This window comes from Drosophila hydei, unplaced genomic scaffold (genome assembly GCF_003285905.1).
Source record: "Drosophila hydei strain 15085-1641.00,03,60 unplaced genomic scaffold, DhydRS2 tig00000001-arrow-pilon, whole genome shotgun sequence".
In the NCBI taxonomy this organism is placed as follows: Eukaryota; Metazoa; Arthropoda; class Insecta; order Diptera; family Drosophilidae; genus Drosophila; species Drosophila hydei.
In genome coordinates this window covers 3,119,136-3,143,823 of record NW_022045643.1, presented here as the reverse complement: position 1 = coordinate 3,143,823, position 24,688 = coordinate 3,119,136, and the positions used below count along the sequence as shown (strand labels likewise).

The following is a 24,688-nucleotide window of genomic DNA, read 5'->3' as shown; positions in this document are numbered from 1 at the left end:
AACATTATAGTTATTATTATTATTTTTATTGTAATGCTGTGAAGAGTGCGTTTAATGAATAAATATTTAAAATACAATATTGCAGTTGTGTTTTTGTTTTTCGTTTTTTTGTTTATGATTCTAAAACTAATGCGAAATTGCATTTAAATTAAGCAAAATATTAAATAGAAGTATTAGGAGTAATTTTACTGTTTTCTTTTTGTTTTTTGCATAGTTTTAAGCTGATTTGTTTTAATTGTAAATATTTTGTACATAGCAACAATTTGACTTAAGTGACTAGTCTTTGGTTGTTGTTGTTGTTGTTGATATTGTATAAACAAAACAATAACTTGAACTTTAAAGAGGAATGTTCCGTTTGCCATTGACGCTCATACAATGCTCTACATAAATTATTTATTCTTAAGTTGAAGAAACTTTCGCTTCGGATTAATTGCTAATTGGAGCAAAAATTGCAGAATTGCAAATAAGTACATATATTTATATTTACAGTGTATTTACATTGGCGCTAGTTGGCTTGTTGTTTCAAGTACTTTTGTTGTTGCTGTTGCTGTTGCTGTTTGTAGTTTAAGCTTATTTGATATGCATGACATGAATTTTGTATTAGGCTTTATTGAATGCAACTGCAAATGCTAAATGTTCCTGGGATTATTACATATACTTTAAGAGATTATATTAACTTGGCGAACACTTGCTGGGAGCATTTAGACATTTGGACATTTGGCTTCCATAAAGACATTAAATGCCCAAAGTAAAGAAGGCCCATAGAAATGTTGCCAATATTTGCAAAGCTTTCGTTTTTGAGCTTAGCTTTTATTTTTCCTCTTCTTTTTTTTTATTTCTGTCTTTATTCGTTCTTTTGCTATGGCAATACACACACACACATATATATATATAGACATATATGTATATAAACTATTTGCTTTTGTAATCACAAAGCAAGAGGAATGAAGTGAAAAGCCACAAAGTTTTGTGCCATTTGCAGCCGAGAACAAGCCAGCAAACACAGTGCCATACAAGCAGATACCAGTTAACACACATACACACACACACTCTCACACATTGACAAAAGCTTTAAACGAAAATATCTATGTAGACGAAAAAAACAGTAGTTGTATCATTTCAATTGCATTGAACGACTCATTAATACCCTGTGCCCAAACTCGGCAACATCACAGTAAAATTAAAATATTTTTGATGCTACTTCATAGACAGTTAGAGAATAATAAGTTATATTAGCATTGTCCTGGCATATATAGAACTTTAGCTAGCCTAAATTGCTCTTCCACAAACTGTACATAGTCTCTATAAACTCTCTCTCACACTCTGCCACATATGGTATTTGAAATGCACACACACACACTGGCACACACTTTAACAACGATTTAAACTTGTGGCATCATCGACAGAGCAGTTGCCAGTTGCAAAAAGCTGGAAACAAAAAGCACGCCCTTTATTTGCTTTAATCTGACAAAATCCCTGTACTAATGCCGAACGGCAATAAAGGATAAAACGTGCAAGGCATGTAAAGAGCATGCTGCCACATAACCCGCCATCAGCAGGCGTAAGCCTTGCCTCTCCCCCTCCCTCTGTCCCGCTCTCTCTCTCTCTCCTCTAGGATACCAGCCCTACCTCGTCTGTCTGGGTGTCGGTTTTTGGTTTTGTTGGCTGCTCCGATAGTTTGCACAACGGAAGTGGAAGTGACACTAAATTCGTTTCGGTTTTCCCAATTTCCCAACAGCAAGAAGACAAAATAAACTTCACAAAATGTTACGTGTAATCCTTTTTATGATCTGCACCAGAATTTGTGTGCCGCATTTTAAGCAGCCCGTGTTGCCAGTGCTGCCAGTGTGGCCAGTGTTGCAGCAGCATGTTGCCGTGCAACATGTCACTGCCAGATCCAGCCGCTGCTGAGGCTGCGCCGACGCTGACGCGCCCAGGCGCAGCTCTCGGCCATCTCTCAGCTGGCGACCACCATGGTGCCGGCCTGTGGCCAGTGGCTGGCGGCATCAGTGGGCGCTGGCGATGACGTGACCGACGACATGGAGTTGGAATTGGAGCTGGCGTGCAACTGTTGTGGCTGATGATACTCGGGCTCCTCGTAAGCGGCATCCTCGTCGCAGTCATGCGGGTAATGCGGCGGCAGGGGAGCCTGCTGCTGATGCTGATGCTGCTGTTGCTGTTGCTGCTGCTGATGATGATGATGATGGTGGTGATATGGATGGAAGTAGTGTGGCGGCTGCTGTTGCAGCTGCTGTTGGCTTGGTGGCGCGCTGCCTGCCACTGATGGCGACGCGGCCAGCATTGGTGTAGATGTGGCCGCCAGCGTGGGCGGCATGGGTAGCGGCAACGGCAGCGGTAGTGGATGCAGCCCGCGTATGCTGTCCGCCGGGTGTGCTGTATAAATATTGCTGCGTCTCAGATGATTGTTGTTGTTGTGGGCGCTGCTGCCGGCAATTGGAGCGCCGCCACTGCTGCCCGTGCCCGCTCCGTTGCTGTGGGCGCGCTTGTTCCGCGACCACCACTGAACATGTGTGTCTGCAACAAGAGAGATGGGGGCACAGATGCACAAAACTGTGGCCACAGTTGCTGGAACAGCTGCCGTCAGCTATTGGCAGTTGGCTCAATACTCACCATTGCGATTGTTGGACGACTTTTTGCGCCGGCAACGCACCACGGCAATCATGATGATGGCCCCGAGTAGCGCCGATAGTACAGACACAATGATCAGTGTCAGCGGCCAGCCCAGTTCCGTGGCCTTCTCTGCAAGAGCGGACCAAGCAAGGATATCCGGTTAGAAAATATTGTAGGAAATCGAATAAGAGAGATAGAGAGAGGGAGGGAGGGAGAGGGCGAGAGTTGACTTACCTATCGTGCCCTCGAACATGAATGTGCTCTTGGTGGGCATGGCCCAGGAGCATAAATCACATGTGGTTAGGCCATCGCTCAGCACGGGCTCATCGACAAAGAAGGGCGGCCGGGGTGGCGGCGGCACAAAGCGTCCATTCCACAGGCCCTGCTCGCTGGCATCGAAGGCCATTGGCGAGCCAAACAAATCGTCATCGTCATCGAAGATGTCGAATGTCACATCCCCAAAGCTGCTCAAATCCTCCGCCGAGCTGGCCACCAAGCTCTCAATGCGTGGCGGACTGAACGTGGGCAAGGCGGGCGAGACGGCGGCAGCGGATGCGGACGCGACTTGATTTACAATGTAACTAAGGCGGGCATCGTTGCCAGGCAGGAAGCTGACCATTGTTGTCGATGTCGTCCTGGCGCTTTCGCCAGAGCTGACACTGATGTTGGCAATTGATGGCATACTGTGTGCGGGTGGTTGGAGTGGGCGCAGTGGACAGTCGTTTGAAGAGGAGGGTCGGATTTGCTTGGTGCTCTTGCCAATCCTTTGACTGCGCTGTTGCCAGTTATCGCCTCTGTCTACTGCAGCTGTCTTTTGCACATTTTGAACGGATTTGCGCCAGCTTCACTGCAGCTCCAAATAGCCTGCAAGATACAGAGAGAGAGAGAGAAGAAATAAGTCTATGTTAGTCGAGCCAATTAAAGTCTTAATTGTGCTGTCAATATGAAGGCTTTCACATTTTTCATATGTTTCGGCTCAGCCTAAGCTCAGCTATTGCTCGTGCGCTAATCCTGCCCAGCCTTGGCTAGGATTGACGCTGGCGTCATGCATCACCTGCCAGAGCCATGTCAGCAATCGTTTTTCAATGACTGCTTTGTACCTATTTCCAATTTGTTTGCCTCAACTCCAACCCTGCCGCCTCCAAGATACGTTAGATACACGTGCATCACCCAACCCAAGCCCCAACTCTCAACTCATGCTGCCATCGTTGTATCTTTTCAGCTGGAAATTGAATTTTTGAACAGCACTCGATACAGCTCGCACAGCTCTTACAGCTCTACGCCCCACATCGTCCATATGGCAAACGCTTCTAACGAGAATTGACAGCTTGACAGTTTGATATCAGTCTGGAAGACAGCATTAGTTACAGTTGCTGCTATTCTTCTACTCAATGGTCTGCTCGAATTTGCTTTATTAAAAAGTACAAACAGAAAGAAGGGCAGAGGGGCAGAGCAGCCAGGACTCTGACTCTGACTCTGACTGTGACTCTGTTGCCATCACTTGACTAAGCGAACTCAATTTGCGAATCGTTGTGAAACAATAATCATGATAAATTAACACTAATTTGCAAGCGACAAGTGCTGCACTTACACTCAATGCCAGTGGCTTAGCTGGGTGGGAATGCCATGCTGCTAGGTATTTCATAAGCAATCGCTAACTAAGCTAATCGCCAGGTGCAAATGTGGTGCAAATATCGTGGGATACTTGCCATTTGTGGGAATAGAATTGCTTAAATATATAGAATTACTATATAAATTGAAATTTAAAGCCTGTTTCCTGTGTACATCAAGCGCAACTTCCAAAGTTTCTGCACTTGCTTCAATGTTGCCCATGATGTGCCCCTGCGCGATGCGACGCCTCTGACTGAGCGAGAGCCGTTCACTGAAACATTCGGCACGTTTCTGGCATTAGCAGTCTGAACAGTCGCCGAACTTCAACGCCAAATGAAAAATGCAGCTTCAGGTGAGGTCTCTGCTACCACGAAAAACCAAAAAACTACCGCTGCACTTGCCACGCCTCGTCGCGCACACACACACACACCCATATATACTCCTATATATACAGAGATAACTGTGTAACTATAGCAATAGATGTAGTTACATATAGAAACTGGAAAGTTTTCACGTGGCAAATGGTTAAATAATATTTGTGCCAACGGCTGCAACTGCAACCAAACTCCGTGCACCGCACAAAAGGCCAAATGTGGGCCGAGGTGGTGCAGCCGGTGGCGGAATTGAGTGGAGTAAGCGATATTTAGTCATTCTCGAAAATGAGAAAACGTGATGCGCATAAATTGACGCCGAGAGAAGAAAGAGAATTTCGCCTCACGCAAGCGAATGCGAACTGCGAATCTTTTTGAATGAATGAACACACACACTCACACACACACACACACACAGAGACACAGTGACAGCTGGAGTGGAATACCTGGTTGCTGTTTACTCCCAGTTGGCCGTGTGGGTGGCAGTTACTCTTCTTCAGCTCCATGCAGCTCGGCTATTAATAAATTTATTTCGCTGCATGCCTCAAATAAATTGTAAAGTCACGTGAATCTCTTCACTCTGCAGTCGTTTGTTTGATTTGTCTTTGATGGCAGTCGCTGTCGAGTGGCTTTGACTTGGGCAATGTTGCGACAGCTGTCAGCTGCCAGTTGCCTGGCTGGTTGGTTGCCCCAGCTGCCAGTTGCCTGGCTGCCTGGTTGCCACATGCCGCCAAGTGCGTGGGCGTCGTCCAATGTCCAAAACGTCTTCAGTTTCAATCGTTTTGGCGGATTCGTGCCTCAGGCGGCAAAACCGGCTGCCAGCCAATGTTTGCCAATTGAATGGAGCCGGCACAACGCCCACCACCAAAATAAAACAAAATAAAAAAAACACAAATAATAATACAATGTAACAGTACATATGACAATACACAGCAATACACACACACACACACACACACGCGCACATAACAAATATACGTTTCATTGTTGGCAGAAAAGCAATTACACATGTCCTACGATTCTCCGACTCGCTTTATGTTGTATTTGTATTCGCACACACACACACACACTCGCACACAGCTTTTTAATTAGTGCAAATGTTTGAACATTATTTTCGCTTATACATATATTTCACATATTTTTATTTGCCCTGTGCGTAAATATAAATGGGGCCATACATATTGAAATTTAATACGATATGAAGCCAAGCGACGCATAACAGAGCACACACACACCAGCACACACAACAGCACACCCGCACACACATTTGGCCCTCTTATAACTATGCCAACATGCCTGAATATAACTACATAAACATTCGGGCGGGGGCATTGCCAAATGTTTACAGTGGGAGTTGGCTTTTCATTTAATACGGCGAATTAACTGCGAATGGCGAAACGCAACGAAAACAGTCATAAATACTTGTATTTGCTCTGTAGGCATAAGGTCAACAATAAAATTAGCTGAAAAATACTTATCAAAGCAATCAATTTAAACGGCCCAAAATAATGAAAGTGACAACAGCAAATCCCATTCTATTAACTTCTTATATTTGTATCTGTGTGGCTGCTCAGCAAAGATCTCGAAATGTTGAAAGTTTTCTTTTGGAAACTAACTCCAACTCTTGTGAAAGTTAGGCAACCACAAAAGGTTGAACAAAGCCTAAACAAATCATCGAGTTCACTCGTGATAACAATAAACCAGCATTAATATGCATACGATAAGATTTAACGACTCGAAATGGTCTGATAATGTTTTTTTTTGCTCTTTTTGGCAAATCAAAATATTGGTTAGCCACAAAAGAGTGAATTAATTTTTGTATTTATGCATTTTCCCACGAGTGGCGAGCGCAAACGGGAGCCATCGGATAATATTACATAATGAAGCGCCAAATTTGCGAGCATCAACAAGAAATTCCAGCTAAGGATGCGTAGGCGCAGGATTCCAGAGGACAGAGCAATAGATAGCCCCGGGTCTGACGCCCACAATCAAATTTGATTTCACTTGCTGTCAGTTTGTCTGAGCTGTCTGGCATTTTAAAGCATCGTCGAAGGATGTTCATGTTTCAGCACAAAAACGTGCCTTGAATTTTTCCGTTTTCCTTTCCTTTTTTGGTCTGTCGGCGTTCTGCGTGCGGCTTTCAGTTTTCGGTATTCGGTTGACTTGGTCTGCGGCCAAGTCATCGTCTGGAATTCCCAGGGAATGAAACAACAGAAGGCAGCAAAAAGGACAGAAGTGGTTCTTGCTGTAGGTTATGGGAGCTGGCCAGTCATAATTTGCACTAATAATGAAGCAACTGGGAAATAGAGACTCGCCCTGTCATGCCTGATGACTGGACCAAAAGCTGGAGCAAAAGGTCCTGCCCCGCCCTGTCCCAAGCATTAGCGTTAAAGTAATTGAGTTAACTAGCAGAAATATAATAGCATTCTATGACATGGAAGCTGGTCAAGACGGGGAGGTGAGAGTGAGAGATAGATAGACATGACATGCACTCAAATCCAAAGACAATGTCAAGCGAGCATAAACTTTCGGATACAAATGCTTCGGGCTATATGAATGCATGAAAATTGAAAATCTATTCAAATGCCAAAGCGATAAAATAGCCAAACTCGACCAGAAAAGTAGATTTACATTAATTATTAGCAAAAGAGAGAAAGAGAGAGAGAGAGAGAGAAGGGTAGAGAAAGAGAAATGTCTTGAAACGAACTCAAGGAATCGCCTCAAGTAGTTGCTGCTGCACCGACTCGAGTGGCATTTCAAAAGCAAATTAGTTGATTTGTATGCAGCTGTGTCTGGGCATGAAAAACTAATAGAGTTGTATAACAAGTTGGAGCCAGTCAGCGGAAAAACTGGAAAAAGAAATCGTCTCCGTGGAGGCACAACTTCGACAACTGATAAACTCAGCGTTTTATTGCCAATTCAAATTCAAATTCCAATTCCAATTCAAATCAATGAAGGGCAAACGAAATTTGGTTATTTATGGCTGTCGCACAGCAAATCTACAGATCGTTCAATCCGATCGAACCGTGTAAGCATTTTCAACATATGCATAACATTGATAAACGAACCTAATGAAGCGAAAGATCAAGCCACTTGATCACTTGTTGTCGCTGCCACATGACGAGGCAATAGAAACCGTGGACCCAAAGCTGAGGGCTGAGATTAGATAAGGCATTTAACTAGGCCCTAAAGCAGTCATTGTTTCAAGCGAAGCCTAATAAAGTAATCAAAATGTTACTAAGTTCAAGGAAATGAGAAGAAGAAATTCTAGTTTAGACTAAACTGAGATAAGATTCCAATTCCAGTCGACTTAGTAAACTGGCAACTTGATCAAATGTGATTGGTATACTTAAGCTACTTTATAAGAGAATTTTGCTTTTGTAGCGAGCTACATTAAAGTGGAAATCAATTTTCATAATCTGTAGCTTAAGTCAAAATTCATCAAATGTGGATAAGGAATGCAGCCAACTTAAGGCTGGCTTCCAAGCATATTTCGGCAGCTCTTGGGATTGCCACACAGATACACACACACACACACACACACAGCGTGTGGGAGCCACTTGAGCTGGCAGCCTGTGTTCCCAGATTCATAATTTTCAACAAACAAATCGCTTTATAATCCCTTTTCAAACACACAGGCGGAGAGAGACAGAGAGACAGCTGGGCAGACACCAGGCAGGCAGCCTAACAGACAGGCACTTGGCTTCATTCTAATCCTTAGCTGTCAATAAGACATTAATGCCTCAGCTTCACACACAGCTCAACTGCTCAGCCAGTGCTGCAGGGTAGTAGCGCTTGAAAAGGATTTGAAGTTGAGGTTTTGAGTTTTCGAAATCGAGTTGATGAAGGCCATGGAGCCATAGCTAGATGTGGGTGATCGAGTTACAAACGCTACGCTGCTCGCGCTTTGTTGTTCGCCCTTTGATGAGTGAAAAAGGATGCCAGGCAGTCAGTCACCTACATATACACAGTGAATCGAGCTACACTTGTTGAGCTACAGCCAGGGCACAGCGTTGAGGCAAATTTCATTTTTCTAGAAATGTCTTTCAGCAAACGAAGCCACTTGAAGTTTTTGGACTACGTTTTGTCCTTCATATGCATATTTATGACATGCTTTATTTTTGTCGAAAATCGAATTTAGACTTGCAGCTGTTGAACCCATCCATAAAGCTGCTGCTCCTGCTGCTGCTGCTGCTGCTGCTGCTGCTGATTCTTCTTCTTAAAGCTTGCCATTGCCTTTCCCCAGTGTCTAATGCAATTTGCTAGCGCACAAAACTCAATAAAGCAGCCAGCTGTAGGGCGAGGCAGTGTGGCAGGAGCAGCAGTTGATAGATTTGCCAGGCAGCCGCGGGCCACACACGCAGCCAGCACAAAGACTGAGCAGGCAAGGGCCGTAGCCGGCTCTGCTTCAGGTGCTGGAGCTCACCTTTTGCCTAGGCACTTTGCTTGCAATCATTTTTCTTGCACAATGGATGGGAAGAGGCTAAGCGCAAACGGCTGCAAAAGGAGAGAGATAGAAACAGAAACTGCTACGCACAAAGCCAGCGCTGCAGGCGCTGGAAGCGCACAAAGTCGCGGGCAGCAGGATTCGGAATCGGATTCGGATTCGGGTCCAGGGCCTCAGCAAAGGTCCAAAGCCAATAGAAATCATCAGCGCAAAGTAATGAAAAGCAGCAGAAAGCGCAAGATAAATGCGAAAATCAATATGTAGGCGTAAGCAGCAGCAGCAGCCAGCAGCCAGCAACCAGCGTATCCATAAGATACAGATACATAAATACATTCGCAGCTATTGGAACAGGAAACATAAAACGAATTAATTCCACGTTGTTAGCAGAGAGCCTGCTACGCAGCAGCAGCTCTAATCGAAAAGCAAGTGAAAACAAGGCTCTCTCCGCTCACCCGCCCTCGCCCTAGCACAATAACTTCTATGGGCGTGGGCGTGGTTGGCAAGCAAACATGTTTAGGGCGGCTAAGGCGTAACCACCTCCACCCAGGCCCCTTGCAACCAACACGACAGTCGACACAAATCTTGGCACATAAAACAATTAGCAGGCAAGTAGAGGGGGCGGCTTATGTGGATTAAAGTAGGGAGTGTGTGCGGTAGTGTGTGTGTGTGTGTGCGAGTGTGTGTATGTGGAAACAAATGACAATCCTGCAGTCGAAATTAGTCTGCCACACACACATTTGTTTTCTTTCCTTGTTTTCTTTCTGTTGTTTTTGCGTGGCGCAAGTCTAAATTTATGAATATTAAATGAGCAAAAGCCAAGCTCGGCCGAGCATAATTTATAGCACATGCAAATGCCTCATATATCAACGAGAGCGTGAAGTCATAAACCAGAGACCAAAGAACTGACCACTGACCACTGGTCAACTGGTCAACTGGTCAACTGGTCAGGGTTCAACAAGGATAACACAATGTCAAGCTGGGCCGGGCTCGAAAGACAAAAGACAAACAATTTCCAATCGCAAGCAAAATATTTTTCCATGACATTAATGGCCGACTGGCCAAAAAGCAGTCCATATACAATTTAAGGCCCACATGTGTGCATAAATATATCAAGTCCAATGTATGTGTGTATGTATTTTGTTACGTCAGGCAAAAAGTGATAATAGGAGGTCACAGGCCAAGCACATAGCACACGGCGCTATGTCATCGTGCTGCCTGCTTGGCTGCCAAAACAATAGATTAAGGCTCGTCCTGCTTTTTCCTGGGTTCAGCAGCCAAATTGCCAAGAGGTCAAACAAGCCGGCAACTAATAGAGAAATTGGCCAAGCGTGTGTAAGCCAATGAAATGGCCTGAAATATAAGCAAATGCTATCAAGTCAAAAGATCTAATTAGGTACTTAAGAGAGCATGTGAAAATCAAAATGTCTTTTATGAATTCACCTGAGGAATATAGAAGAGACTTGACTTGACAGACTTGACACTGCTAACAATGAAAGTCGTATTAAGCTGAAGATCAAAAGCAACATCTAGCCAAAATTAATAATTATTGCTCAGAATTAAACTAAATGGGAAAGTTCTTAAAGCCAATCGAGCCTGGGCCATTTATCATATGGCCATAGAATCTCATTCAAAGGCCATAAAAACTTCAGTCGGCTGACTTCAATTAAATTATAGGCAAATAAATTTATATAAATATATTTGCTTGGTCTGTGCAAGCGCTTTTTAAGCTCGTAAAACAAGCAAAAGCCAACTAAATAAACCCAAAGCAGTCAACAATATTGGCTAAGAAAACGTCAACAACAACAGCAACAACAAAGTTGATGACGATGAGGAAAATTGCCATCAACTTTAATTGAGTTGAGAAGGCTGAGGCTGGGCAATACGGAGAGGGAGAGAGAGAGTAAAAGGAGACAAATATCTATAGAGATGGGCAGGAGCGACGACAGACGGCAGGAGACTGGAGACAGGAGCTAAGCTTAAGCGGAAGGAATTTTAGCAAATTAGATTGTTTTCCACTTGAGTTCGTTTTAACGCTTTCGAGTCGCGCCAGTTGGACTTTGGCAGTTCAAATCGCAGTCCAAGTTGAAGTTGCCTTAGGAGTTGCTTCGCGCTTATCTGCAACATTGTATTGCCACCCACAACAACAACAATTGAGAGCGCACAATCATCACTCAACTGCTTGCCAGAAAATTGATGATAATAATCGCACGTAGCGGGTGGATTGCAGTGGATGCTGGTGGTGCGCAGTGGAGCAAACGTTCGATGGTCATGGCCAAGCCGGCACGCTAATGCCACGCCAGAGCTACATAGGGCGGGAAGGTGGCCCCGCCTCTTGTTGATGCGCAGCAGCTGTTACCAAACACCTTGTGTCAGCGCATCATTAAAGTGGCCGCCAAATGACATTCTCGGCGCAGCGCTGATTGAGCGCAGAGCTGGGAGCAGGCAGCAGACTCCCCAAGCTCCAATGATTTGGTCCACACGGGCTGCGCTCGCTTTTTCTTTTTCTTTTCTTTTTTTTTATCACAACAACGACAAAAAATGACGCGAATTTATCTCTATTACAGCTAGCTGGCGCTGCTGCTGCCGTGCCACGCCCCTCTCTACACTAACGCGCCCATCATTTGTATTGTTGACATGCTGTGGGGGCGTGGCAGGCGGGCGAGCAGCCAGCCAGCCATGTGATATGGCTGATACGCATTCGAGTCGACAGCTGAGCGGCTGAAGCTAAGCGCGTTGGACTGTTTTCCGGCTAAAATGATTGATGGCCAAGCCAATGCTCCACTTTAAAATGGCCAGAACAGAGCCGAGCGAAAAAATGATGCATTAAATAACGGCGCAAATAGCCAAGCAAATAAAATAATGGATAAATCGAGGGCAACTACTTGAAACTTGCTAGCAGAAGATATCAGAATTGTTAGATTAGAAGACCAGAAATATTTAGCAATAAAAGTTAGTTGTTCTTTAAAGAGCTATGAGTCCACTCAAGCTTTTCCCATAACATAGTTGAATAACTCTAAGAAACAGCAACTTTAAATGCCTCACAACTTTCTCTGTCTCTCTCTCTGTCTGCCTCGCATTCCTGTCGGCTGATGATGAATCAACATAAACAATTTTCCCGAAATGTAAATATCATAAAAGATTGTTAACATTAACTGTCTAATTTGTTGTCATTTCGGCAGTCGGCATCACGTTCAAGAGCTTCTTCAGTAGACAGCGGACATCGCTGGACAGCAGATAGCAATAAGGCGGCAAAGGCCTGCAGCGATTCTGTCGCGAACTCCACTCGAAACAGAAAACAGCTAACAACTGCTGGAACTGTGGAAACGTGTTTGGGGGACCCGCACGCTAATAACTCGCTTTTGACGTTGGGTTTGGTTAAATTAATGACAGACGAAATCATTTTAGCCAACTTAAATCACATAAAAAACCCAGCCGAGGTGGCCGTTCGGGACGAGGGCAAATGCCAGCGCAGACACTTAAATTTTGGACAAACATTAATAAGCTGTGGGCTTTTAAGAGTTCTTTCTCTCTCACTCTCTCTATCACTCTATCTCTCCACTCTACCTCACCACGCACTGCATGCATAATTTGCTGTCCAACGGTTTCCACTAAAAGTTTTCACGAGTGACGAGAGCGTTAGGAGAAAGAGCTACTACTGCCACTGCCACTGCCACTGCCACTGCCACTGCCGTTGACTGTCTGCTTCGACTCGAGTTTTAGATGCTTTTTGCAGGCTGACTATGAGAATGAATTTGAAATGGAGACGACATGAAAAACCTTTTATCTAAAAGTGCGCCACTCTCTGGAACCGAAAAGATGTCTGTATTAGCCAACCGAGTGCAGCTGGAAAGGGAGCCCAAGCGAAGAGCCACCAAAAAGGCAACCACTAAAACACTCGGCGGCTCAATAATTTGTGGTTGCATTCGGAAACAAATAGCAACCAGAAGAAAGAAAGACCAAAAAGAAAAAAAAAAAACAATGAAAGAACCAAAAATGTTCAAGAAGAAACGTAGCAATCTCCACGTCAAGTATTTGTTGCTCTGGCCAGCCGCTAATTTAGTTACTAACGCCCCGCGCTGCCTCACCTGGCATCATGTACCTGCGGCTTAGACCTGACCAGACCAGAAACCGACTGCAGTTAACCGTTTGTGTCTGATGGAAAATGTGTAGAGCCGCCGCCGCTGATGATGATGGCTAATTAGTTGAGCAGCACCCACTGCCACGCCCCCGCCCCCGCCTCAACACTATGTGAGCCGAACAAAATATCTTCATTTCTTAATAGCTCCACACTTACATGGAATGTTCCATTGTTGACCGAAAATTACTGCACATTAAATAACAAATAAATGTGCTAACAAAAAGGCAGATATATGTATATATATAAATAAATAAATATATATATATATATATATATATAATACTCTTCTGTGCTCACGTGCAACCGCAATTTAATTGGTCTAATAAAAGTTGAAAAATTTTTAATGCTAACGTGCACACATTTGGCTGGCAATCTACATTAATCAGCATTGGGAAAAGTTCGGTAGACAAAAACCAACAAATGGCCAACAACTATATGGCAAATATACACACATATATATACGTTTATATATATAAATATATATATGGATAGTCTGTCTATATATATCTGTGCGTCTCTTTGCGTTACGTTAATTACAAAATGTTCGTTTGTGGTTTTTGGGGTTTGTTACAGAGACAAAAGCAAAAAATTAAAGCACAAAAAAGTAATTTAAGACTAGCGGATACCCTAAGAGGTACTACAAATACCCTGTAAACAGCATCAGTTAACCCATATCCTGTCTACTTTTATTTTGAGCAGCAGAACTTTAGTTAATACTTCTTTACGACTCGTCCATTATCCGCTTAGCAGATAACCTAAACTTTGTCTGCGCAGTTTTATGATTATTCAAATTTGAGGGAGTCCAAAAACTTTGCTCAACACTTTTTTACGACTATTCCATTTGCCAGCGTTAATTTTTTAGTGCCTAACACACTTGATTCGCATGCAAACTGTAGCTTCGTTATATATTGCCTTCCGCATTTCCCAAGCATTTCCACTTTATTTTTGGCAACCGCAAATTCAGAACCCTAAACGAATTTTCAAATATGCAAAGTATATATAGCATTTGCTGGCAATCGTCTCTCGCCTTTCACAGCTTGCACCTGCCTGAAATTAAATGCCAACACCTAACCACAGCCCCGCCGCCTCGGCCCACACTCACCACCACTCGCCCACACTCTCAGACGTGTGTCTATTTGTTTTAATTTTAAACAAGCATTTTGGGGCCCCAGCGCCTAAGCCGCAAAGTCGCAAAGTTTCAACCATGCCATAGGACACGATAGCAGGTCCGAGTTGGAGTCGGAGTCGGAGTCCGAGCTGCAGTTGAAGTGGCAAAGTCAAAAAGCAGCCTTTGGCAAATGATGCGTGAAATTCAATACAGTAGCTCAGCCTGGAGAGGGGTTGGGAAGGAGGGAATGGTTGGCCTAAGTTTGGTCTTGGATTTTGGGGTTTTGCTATTCCGTTTAGTGTAAACAGAAAACCACAGAAAGCATTAAGCGACTTGCTGACAGGATCAAATGTGAGTGTGTGCAGGAATTAACTCAAGGATACCAACTCACACACGCACACACACACAGTGAGCAGAAGACGAAGAGGTAGGAAATGTCGAAGGGGCTGCCAGACTAAGTGTTTCTTGAGTTTGTCTGTTTGTTTTTCGCTTCCCTCGATGTGTGAAAAGGCATCAAATGGCGTTAAAAATGTTTAAGTACAAACACACACACACACACACACATACACACAAGGCGAAATGTTAGCTGAGGGTTGCGGGCTTCGCTTTTTTTGGATTCAGGCTCAGTTTCTGTTTGTGGCTCTGCATCTGAGTGTGCGAGTGCCTCGCGGTCTTTGGCTCTTTCGAGCGGGCCACATAAATTCCATTGATTGTCGCCAGCCGTTTTGTATGACAAGTTGTTGTTGTTATTGCCTGTGCCTTTTGTGCTGTTGCGTCTGTTGTATGACTTCTGTGCTTGCCACGCCTTGGCCTGCCTTGCCACTCACCTGCCAGCCAGTGTCGCGTCGCCCGCATGTCACATAAACCGCAGCAATAGCGGCTCAGCTACCCCTCAGCCACCCCTCGGCTGTTTAAGTGAAGTGTGAAGCGGAAACCAAACAAAAGCCGCCTAAGACAAACTGCAGGTAGAGAGACCCAAGACAACAGCTCTCCCCAGCTGAGCCTCAGCCTCAGCTCAATTCCACTTCCACTGCTGGCCACGTCTTCGACTCCATCTCCGGCTCCGCGTCCAACTCCTGCACCAGCTGCCGCTCGCCTTTGGCATAAGCAAATTTTAATATGCATATACAATGACATTCCGCAGTGTCTTCTTCTGCCATGGCGATTCTCTCGCACTGCGGCGCTTGCTTTTCTCACTTGGCTGTTGTTTTGTTTGCATTGTCATAAAACAAAAAGCGAACGAACAAGAAAAATCTCAGCGGAAAAGAGCTGCAAATACTCACAAGCTTTGGTCTTTTGTCCAGCCAAATAGGCACCTTTTTCACACCTCCGCCCTGTTCACGTTGTGCTCTTCTCTTCCCTTCACTTCTCCCTTTTTTCTCACACAACTTTTTACGCTCCACAAACTATGCCGAAATGAGAGAGAAAAAAGGCAGCAGACATTTTCGGCGCCCAGCGGACAGCCCTCCAATGGCCCTTCATTTGAGTTGTCGCTGCTTACTTAACAACTTGTCGCCTGTTACCTCCCCCAGAAGCCCGTCACTCACTCCACTCCCCTGCGTCCGGCTCTGAGAGGCGCATACGAAAAAATTGCTGCCATGTCCTTTGGGCAAAAGCATAAAAAGTTGACACGGGCCGCAGTTTGCTTCAGTTTTTTCTTTATTTTATTTTTATATATTTATTTTTTTTTCTCTCTCTCTCTCTCTCTCTCTCTTTGGCCTTTTTTGCATAACTGGCTACAAATTTCTTTGTTGCCAAGTTTTGTAAGCGAACACGTTGGCGGCGGCCAGGGCAGGAGCAGGCGTAGGTGTCCACTAGGGTCTGTCGTGAGGGAAACTAATTTTTAGACACGCGCTGAACATTTTGCACTTTTTTTATGCCTTTGTTGTTTACTGAATGACTTGCAAAATGTGTTAAAGGTTTGAACATTTTGGTGGTAGCAAAAAAAAACGAAAAGAGGAGAAGCTGAGCTGAGCTGAGCTGGACAGGTAAAAATATATAATGAATTTTTAAATAATTTGTAAATGTGAAGTGAAGCAAAACATGCAAAGGGTTTTTAGGGCATATCAAAAGCAGAGCTTAGCTTAAATATGGCAAATATTTTGTTGAGAGAGAGACCAATAAAAGTTTCTTATATTAAAAGCATTAAACATTTGTTTAAAATTCTATTTAATCACACTTCAACATTGTTGTTTATCTCATCATGTTTAGCTTGTTTCAGTAAACAAGCAAAGAAAAAAAGGCTTTCTAAAAATCTGAGAGCGAACTTTGTGTGAAGCTCATGTAGCTGGAAATTTCAACCTGTTATCCTTTTTGGCCGAAAGAGTAACAGGAACAAAAATGCCAATCTCCTTTTAAGCTGTTCAACAAAAACTTTCACTTTGTTGCCGAGCGAACGGAGGAACGATCAACGCCAGAAGTTTCGTTTAGCACAGGCAACAATAACGAAATAATAATAATAAAAAAGAGAAGAGAAAAGTTCTAAAAAGTTGCTGTATTAAGTCCATTTAACCCGCCATTGAACTTTACGCCTCAACAGCCACCTAATGCAACAAAAAAGTGCAAAAAAAAAACAGGCAACACACGAGAGGGCGAGGTGGAAAATCTACCCGAAACCAACAGAAAAACTAGCAAGTTCTTAAAAACTTGCCACAGGCAGCAACAAAGTAAATGAGAGAGAGACAAAAGAGAGAGAGAGAGAGCGGGCGGAAGACAAGCAAATGGACAAGAATGGAAAATGAAATGGAAAACTTTGTGCCAACAAAATTGTCAAAAAAAAGAAAAGGAATTCAATAAAATAACGCTTTCGTCTGAGGAAACTAACAAAAAAAACAGAAGAAAACTTTTCCTGACTGTGGACAATTTTCATGAAATTTGCCAGAGCCACGCCCCATCCCGGCCAGCGAACACGGCCTTAAACTTTAACAATAGAACTTGGCGCGTGTGTCGCCGTACAGAGAAAAACCTCAAAAGTATTTCAAACGGCGCACAGAAAGGGGCAACAGAACGTGGCCACAACTTCGAGCACACTATTTGTACTTAAAACAGATCTATATATTGTTGTTGTTGTTGTTGTTGTTGTTGTTGTTGGCTGTGTGTGCCTGCGTTTATACTGCTTACAGTTAGATAGATAAACATTTTAGCCAAAAGAGTTGCAGCAGGCGAATGGCTGAGGAACGAAGATTGGGCCTGGCTCTGGGGGCAGGAACTGGGTGGCAGCCACATTGTGTGTGTGACTCGCTGCGGATGCATATTATGCTAGGGAAAAGAAAGAAAATGGCGCCAGTGCAAGCAGCATATGCTGCAATATGCAGCAGCAGCAGCAGCAGCAGCAGCAGCAGGAGCAGGAGCGGAGTCAAAGGGGGCTCTCCAGTTGGATGCTCGCTGACAATGATGAGCAGATCTCATTATGTTGGGCATTAGCTTAAGTTGAACCCTTTTCGCAGGCGCCACTGTGCGCAACGCACAACTAACTATTATCACAAGATAAATGCCAGTTGCTCGCATAACTAAGACTTAGCCAGAGACAACGAGGATGCTGCAGCTGCTGCGGAACATAACTGCTAAGCCGACAGACAGCCAGACAGCCAGCCAGGCAGCCAGGCAGCCAGGATAAGGCCATGTTTGAACAGAAAGGAGGAAAAACTGGCAGCAGCCAGGCTGGCTTAAGGGGCAGCAGCAATGCAACCTGCATTGATAGTGGCATCTGCTGCACGTTGAAGCCTTTTCGCCAAGCCGAGCGAGGCGATGCCATAACGCCGCCTTGGCATTTTAATAGAGCAAATTTCAGTGCAAAAATGCGTGCAGAGACGTTGCTAGCCCATCGAGCTTCCCTCAGCCTCAGCTGGTAATAAAACTTCCAAATGAAGTTTGGCAAACTTTTTAAATGCCTTGCCAAGGCGTGGCATATGCCGGAGCTGCGCAGCAGTCAGAATTAAGTTTTGGCCAAAAGAAACATTGTAGAGAAAACAAAATATACGAGACACAACATCAACTGCAACAGTTTTAATATAAACCGAGACGGCTTAAGCCAGAAATTCCTATGCCAAAGTGGAAGCAGCAGCTAAATTATTTATTTAACTTATTAACAAAAACTCGATTCAGGCAGTTGGTAAACCGAGCCACAGACCGAACTTCAGCTGTAACGAAACAGAATTCACTATGAAATTTTAAACTTCTCTCTTTGGCGATTTTTAATGGCGTTTGCTAAGTATTTTGATGGGGCGGCATGGGCGGGGCCCTACGCACTTGTTATGCGGCAAACGAGAAAGCCAGAGGAGGCATCCAAATGATGATGATTACGCCTACAACGTGAAGCACGCCCACGCCCATGCCCACACGACGACCAGGCGCAGCATCTTCAGTTTCATCCGAATGCTAAATGGCCCCAAAGGACCTTGCGCGCAGTATAAGGACGCAGCTCGGCCAGCTTTTTGCAAATTTACGATTATGATTATTACAAGTCAACGTTTTTTTTTCTCACTCCAGCTTCAGCTTCGCCATTCACTTGCCGAGGGTTGGCCAAGGGAGCGTGTGTGGGTGGCTGGCTTGCCTCTGTGTAGGTGTGTATTCACAGTTTGGCATTTGGACAGCTGCTGCGGGAAAGAAGTGCAAAGAATGCGTCAAAGTATTTTAGCACTTTGGCAGTGAGTGAAGGACGGTAAGGTGGGGTGGGGAGGCTAACAAAATGTACAACAAAACTTGGGCAAAAGTTATTACAACTCTAGGCAGCGCAGGAGGCGGGGCATGCTATGTCTTACCACATCTTGGTGGTAAGAGACATTGACCTCCAGCAGAAGGAGCAGCAGCAGCAGCAGCAGCATCAGCAGCAGGAGCTGTAGCCCTTGGAAATCCGCAAATTCCATGGGGCATAATAAACGTAAGATAAAAGTCAAAAAGGGACAAAAATTATATAATAAACTGTACGCCAAGTGAAATTATTGTATTTTGTTGTGGAACATTCAGACAGGGGAGAGCAGAAGGCAGAAGGCAGAGGGAGCGAGCGAGACAGCGAGAGGGAGAGAGAGTTGGAGTTGAAGGTGTTCTTCAATTTGATGTAACTACAATAAAAATGTTGACGAGCTGCAGTTGCTGTGTCGACAGCTTATGAATTTAATACCCTTCACGGAGGATAATAAAATTGAAGCTTTAAATATGGCAAATAAAACGATATAAGTCCAGGCAAAGCCACAGATTTCCCTTGCTCAAAATTCTTGAAGCTCTAGCTCTGGCAGCTCTCCCGTTGCAGCTCATACATCAAACGAACAGCTCCGACTGGCGGGCTGTGTAGGGTATTCAATAACTGTCATGCCTTAGTTAAATGTTTAACCAAAAACTTTGTTATGCGAGACATTTTACATTTTGATATCGCTCACAAAACAAAAAAAAAGTTTGAGCTGCTGCTCGTTTAGGCTTGGGCCATTGGCTGGGCTGGGCTGTGGACACACCTACACACACTCGCACACTCGCACACACATAAATAAAAGGTATAACAATAACTCAGCAATGCTGCAGAGCAGCGCGTTGCTGTGGCTTATCAAGTTGGGCGCATCGAATGCTGTACAACAACAAAATGTGTGTATACAATGAAAAAGAAGAAGAGGAAGAACAAGAAGAACAAAATACCAAAACAGAAAAATACCAAATCATAAAGGCATGACGATGAGCAATTTACAAAAGCCAAATACTGCCGCAGAGTGAGATTCAAATCAAGAACGTGCGCCCGTTGAGAACCTTCAACTCAACTCGGTTTAGGTAACTACATCTTATATATATATATAGTCAGTTATAGTCAGTATATATATATATATATATATATATTTGAGGTGCGTTTGTAAAAACAACAACTTAATGATTAATGATGCGCCTGCTTTTGTCTGCTTCTGCTTCTGCCGCATTTCACTTTTTCATCTCACTTCAATTGAGAATTAGGAATTGAGAATTTGAGAAATTGAGAATTGAATTTGTTTGGGGTTTCTCCCATTCCAACCGCCACTCTCAACTTGAGCTCTGATTGCTTGTGCACTTGTGTATAGCTTCCAATTTTCCAGCCGCTTTCTAAGCGTAATCACTTTGTCATTGCCATCATTTTCCAGCATCAATTGTTGCAGCAGCGCAGCATAAATTCACTTTTCACTCAAGCACACAGCCACAACTGTCTAATGGAATTGAGAGATACAGACAGGCAGCTGGTTGGGACAGACACCAAGCTGTCTGCAGTTGCCCTTTTGGGCGAAGCGCATCGCCCTGTCAAACAATTGTCCAAGCTCAAGTCCAAGTCCAAGTCCAAGTGCACATATGGACAACGAGTCGATAGGTCTCGTCTCGTCTTGCCTCTCTTGCTAGTTTTGAAGTGGACTTCCCTGGAATTGGCTTTGAAATGCCACACAGTCAAAGCTTCGCCAGCCCAGTCTTTCAGCCTTTCAGCCTTTCATCTGCCGCCAACCAGATGCAGGCACAGCATCTGCCAAACTGAAACATAGAACAAAAGATCAAAGCTGAGAGCTCTCTCTTTGCCCCTCTCTCCCTCTCTCTCTCTCTCTAACAAGCCCCAAGTAGTGCTGTGCATAATCGCAAATGTTACGCTAAATGCATTGCATCGATCCGTGATCCATCTCCGTGCCCTAATGGGAGCGTGCAACGAATTGTGGTAAGCAAATGTCTAGCTGCAACTTAGCGCCTAGTTATGAAGCCGGCCTGCCTGCCTCTGACAGCGAATTGATTGAGATACAAAAATATCGACCTCTCCCTCTCTCTCTCTCTCTCTCTCTCTCTCTCTCTCTTGCTGTACTCTTTCTTTGGCATCCTGTGGAGAGTTTGATGGAAACTCTTTAAAAAGAAATTAAGCCAGATATATAAATGAAGGCGAGGGTTACACGGGGCGTGGCATTATAAGGGTTAATAATGTTGAGTCTTAAGCTCTTGGAGGTTGTTAATTGACTTGGGGTAAGACCTCTTTGGATTGCATAGTAAGGATGCAATATATATTTAATATACTTAATATACTTAAGATCCTCTTGCATAAAAGCTTCTTTTATCTATTTCGAAAGTAGGAAATCTGAATAGACTTAGCTTCGGCTTCTGCTTATCTCTACTTGATCTCTATCTTAACTGTAGCTATATACAAGGAAAGTAGCTTCGTCAAGCAAGTTTTAGCCACGTTATCAGCATAATAATATGCTCGATATGCTCTTTCCGCTATTTATAGAACCTCTTCGCATAACTAGCTGCACTTTTAATAGCTGCTCTTGCAGCAAGTCTATAAAACTTACCTAGTTTGTTGCTCTCGTTGCTGTTGCTGTTGGCTGTCAGGCGTTGCCAATTGGACTGTTTGGCCGTGTGTTTTGTTTCTGTTGCCAATTGGAATGTTCACCTGTCGACGCGTTGATTCGTCCTTTCTTTCTTTCGCACTTGTTGTAAACGTAATCCCAAGACTTGGTTTAGTGTTTGCAAGGATAACGGTAATTAAACCGCAGCCTGGCCCGTACAAGGGGTCGCCATTGCATGCCTAGCACAAAATCGTCTTGTTGTTGTTGTCGTTGTTTGCAGATGTTGTTGTTGTTGGTTGTCGTTAGGTTATTGGCCGCGCCGCTTAGGTTGACACTTTTCAAACTTTTTCTGTTGGTTAGTTAAACAACTTTTTTGCCAGCACTTGGCAAAGACACACACACACTCATACACCTGTACACCTGTATACACACACACATGCACATATATATAGATGCACTTCCAGTATGCGCTAATTTTTTGCTGCTTTGCTTGCTTTACACTTTTTGCTTGGTCCGCGTTGTAAATCTTTGCGCGTTGTTGTTGTTGTTGTTGTTGTTTTAAAGAAATTCTTTTGCTCAATGGCAAAATGTTTGGACGACGTCTTCGTCGGCTGTTTTTTTTTTTTTGTATTTTTTTTTTGCCGGATCTGACTCTGTGAGTCGCTCCTCACCTGGCGCTCTGGCTGTGGCTGTGGCTTTGGCTTTGGCTCTTCCGCAGAAACAAGCTTCCAAGCAGGTTGCAATGTTGCAAGCAGGATAGAAGGGGCGCGCCTGCTGTGGGGTTTGGGGGCAGAGAGAGGGCGAGAGAGGCGGGGCGGGGCAGCTGCGTCGGCGACGGCGACGGCGGTTACAGCTACAATCTGCAATCTGTTTGTGGCATTAAATCAGTGAACCAAGACGCGCAGCCAGATTTGTTTATGCGGCCTTTCAACGTTTGCCAGCCAACTTGCAACTTGGCTCGTTGCAAGCGATGCAAATTTGTATAACAAATCAGCACTTACAGCTCAATTAACGCGAATTTCGGCACACAGACACACGCACTGGCACTGAGATCGTAGTGGATCACAAATTATTTGATAGCAATTACAGGGTATACACACGCACACACGAACCGAAGCACTTGAATGGCTTTAAATATAAAGCTAATCGCTGTTGTTATTTATTTATTTATGTTGCTGTTGTTATTGTTGTTGCTGAGTGTACGCGCGCCGCTGTTGTGGGTCGCTACGTTCCGAACCGGTTATAAAATTGACTTTAATTCGTATTATATTGTCCGGCTTTCAGTACCGCACGCCTCGACGATTCAGAGTGAACAGAACAAGTTGCGAGTTCGAGCCGCGACTGCGGCGTCGACGCATCGCTCGGCCGGCCACTCAATGCAGATAGCTTTGCTCTATCTAGCTGTAGCGCTCTACGCTCCAGCCAACATCCAACTCGAACATGTTGCGACCACAAGCGGAACATTTGGGCATTGAAACACTCAAGCAGTGGTTCGCTTGCTTTGAGCACTTCTTTGAGTTGGTCTGCTTAAGTGAGTCCAATTGGACTAGCAAGCGGCAACTCGGTCAGGTGTTAGAGCCGTGACCGCTGATGCTCCGCTGCTGCTGTCGCTGCTGTTGCTGCTGCAGTTGCTGCCGCGTCTAATTGTGAATGATTTATGTGGGTCGAAATTCTTTTGGCCTCAAGAAGAAAGTGAGCTGCAACGAACTTTGCGATGCTGCGGCTTACAAATTGAAATAAATCTGGAAAGATGCAGACGAAAAAATGCAACTAACGAATCCTTGTAGGTCATTGGCTTGGTCAAGAACAAAGGACAGACACCACGCGCAATGACTCAGCTGACGGCGGTGCGAATGTGCAAGTGTGTCTGGCGCGTCGCGTAGGCGTCCACTGGGAGCTGCCACACAGGGGCAGCCGGCTAGCTGGAGTGCACCTGTTTTCTGCTATGCAAAGTTTGCCGACTCTTTCAGCTGGCCCGCCATAGAATATTCAATGCGACGAGCTCGTTTCGTTTCATCTGCTCTAATGTGCAAAGTTGATAGTTGGCGGTGCTTAAACCACAGGTGAGCATATTGCCCAAAGGTGGGGCATTAAGGTGCATTAAGTTGCAGGCTTATAAATGCATAAATGACTCCATTAAAAACCCCTCAGCAGCCAAATTAAATGCACAAAGTTGAACTAATTCCCATTTACGAGCTTTGTAGTTGAGGCAGACCTCGTTTTCCATATCTCTCAGATATAAACATATTTAACTCAGTGCTCAGGCAGGCAATGGAATCTTTTTAGCACTAACTCAGATACTTTCCATGGCATGGCAACTGCAGCGAAGTTGGACAAACCGGCTGACACTCAGCGCTAGACAAGTTCAATGCCATGGATGGGCATCAAAGCAATTGCAGGCAGCTCCCAGCTTCTCCTGCCACTGCTCCTGCTCCCAGTTGCTTCTGACAGCCACGAGACGTGGACGTCGACGTCGACGTCGACGTTGTCGTTGTCGAATGCCCGCCAGAGCCTTCGAATGATTTATGAGAAATGGCAAAGCGCGCCGCAGTCCCTGCTGCAGCGCCAACTCACAACTCGAGAAGGTGGAGCACCCAAAGACAAACAATTGACATTTGATGGATGCGTAACTCGTGCATTCAAATGCATGAGACGCACATCAATTGGACAGGCAACTGGACGCCACTGGTGGCGTGGTGGCACGGTGGCAGCTTGTCGCAGGCGTCGGCTAATTGTTATTGATAATCGCCTCATCACTTTTATGTCTCTGTTCGACTCTGTTGTAATTGCCACATTTAATTAGTCAATGGAGCTCCGCTCCTCTGCCTTTAACTTGAATTATGTTTTGGCATACTCATTGTCTGGCTGGCTGGCTGTCTGTCTGTCTGTCTGTCTGCCTGCCTGTCGGTCGGCTGCCTTGTGGCCGGCCAAATCACGGCTCCATCCTGCGCCTAACTGCAAAACAAACTTCTCTATTATTGATTTATACCTTTCAACGATTCTCTGTATTTATCATGAGTGCAAGCCACATTTATCATTAATAATGCCTCCGCAGCAGCCGCAGCAGCAGCAGCAGCAGCCACAACCACAGCAGCAGCAGCAGAAGCAGCCGCA

The 24,688-nt window shown here is 44.7% G+C and overlaps 1 protein-coding gene across 1 annotated transcript; it reads right to left on the bottom strand.

Moving 5' to 3' along the window:
- Positions 1 to 1,842: 1,842 nt before the first annotated feature.
- LOC111592301 lies at positions 1,843 to 22,019 on the bottom strand. The gene is made up of 4 exons (XM_023304408.2): positions 21,578 to 22,019; positions 2,866 to 3,495; positions 2,632 to 2,760; positions 1,843 to 2,535 (listed from the first exon to the last, which is right to left on the bottom strand). Exons 2-4 carry the CDS (start codon positions 3,311 to 3,313, stop codon positions 1,958 to 1,960), a joined length of 1,155 nt encoding a protein of 384 aa, XP_023160176.1. The 5' UTR covers positions 3,314 to 3,495; positions 21,578 to 22,019; the 3' UTR covers positions 1,843 to 1,957.
- Positions 22,020 to 24,688: the final 2,669 nt, after the last annotated feature.

Coding starts and splice junctions, on each gene's coding strand:
- LOC111592301 (XM_023304408.2), bottom strand. CDS start 3,313: ATGCCATCAATTGCCAACATCAGTGTCAGCTCTGGCGAAAGCGCCAGG. Junction 2,761..2,865: donor CATGTTCGAGGGCACGATAG/GTAAGTCAACTC, acceptor CCGCTCTTGCAG/AGAAGGCCACGGAACTGGGC. Junction 2,536..2,631: donor GTCGTCCAACAATCGCAATG/GTGAGTATTGAG, acceptor CTCTTGTTGCAG/ACACACATGTTCAGTGGTGG.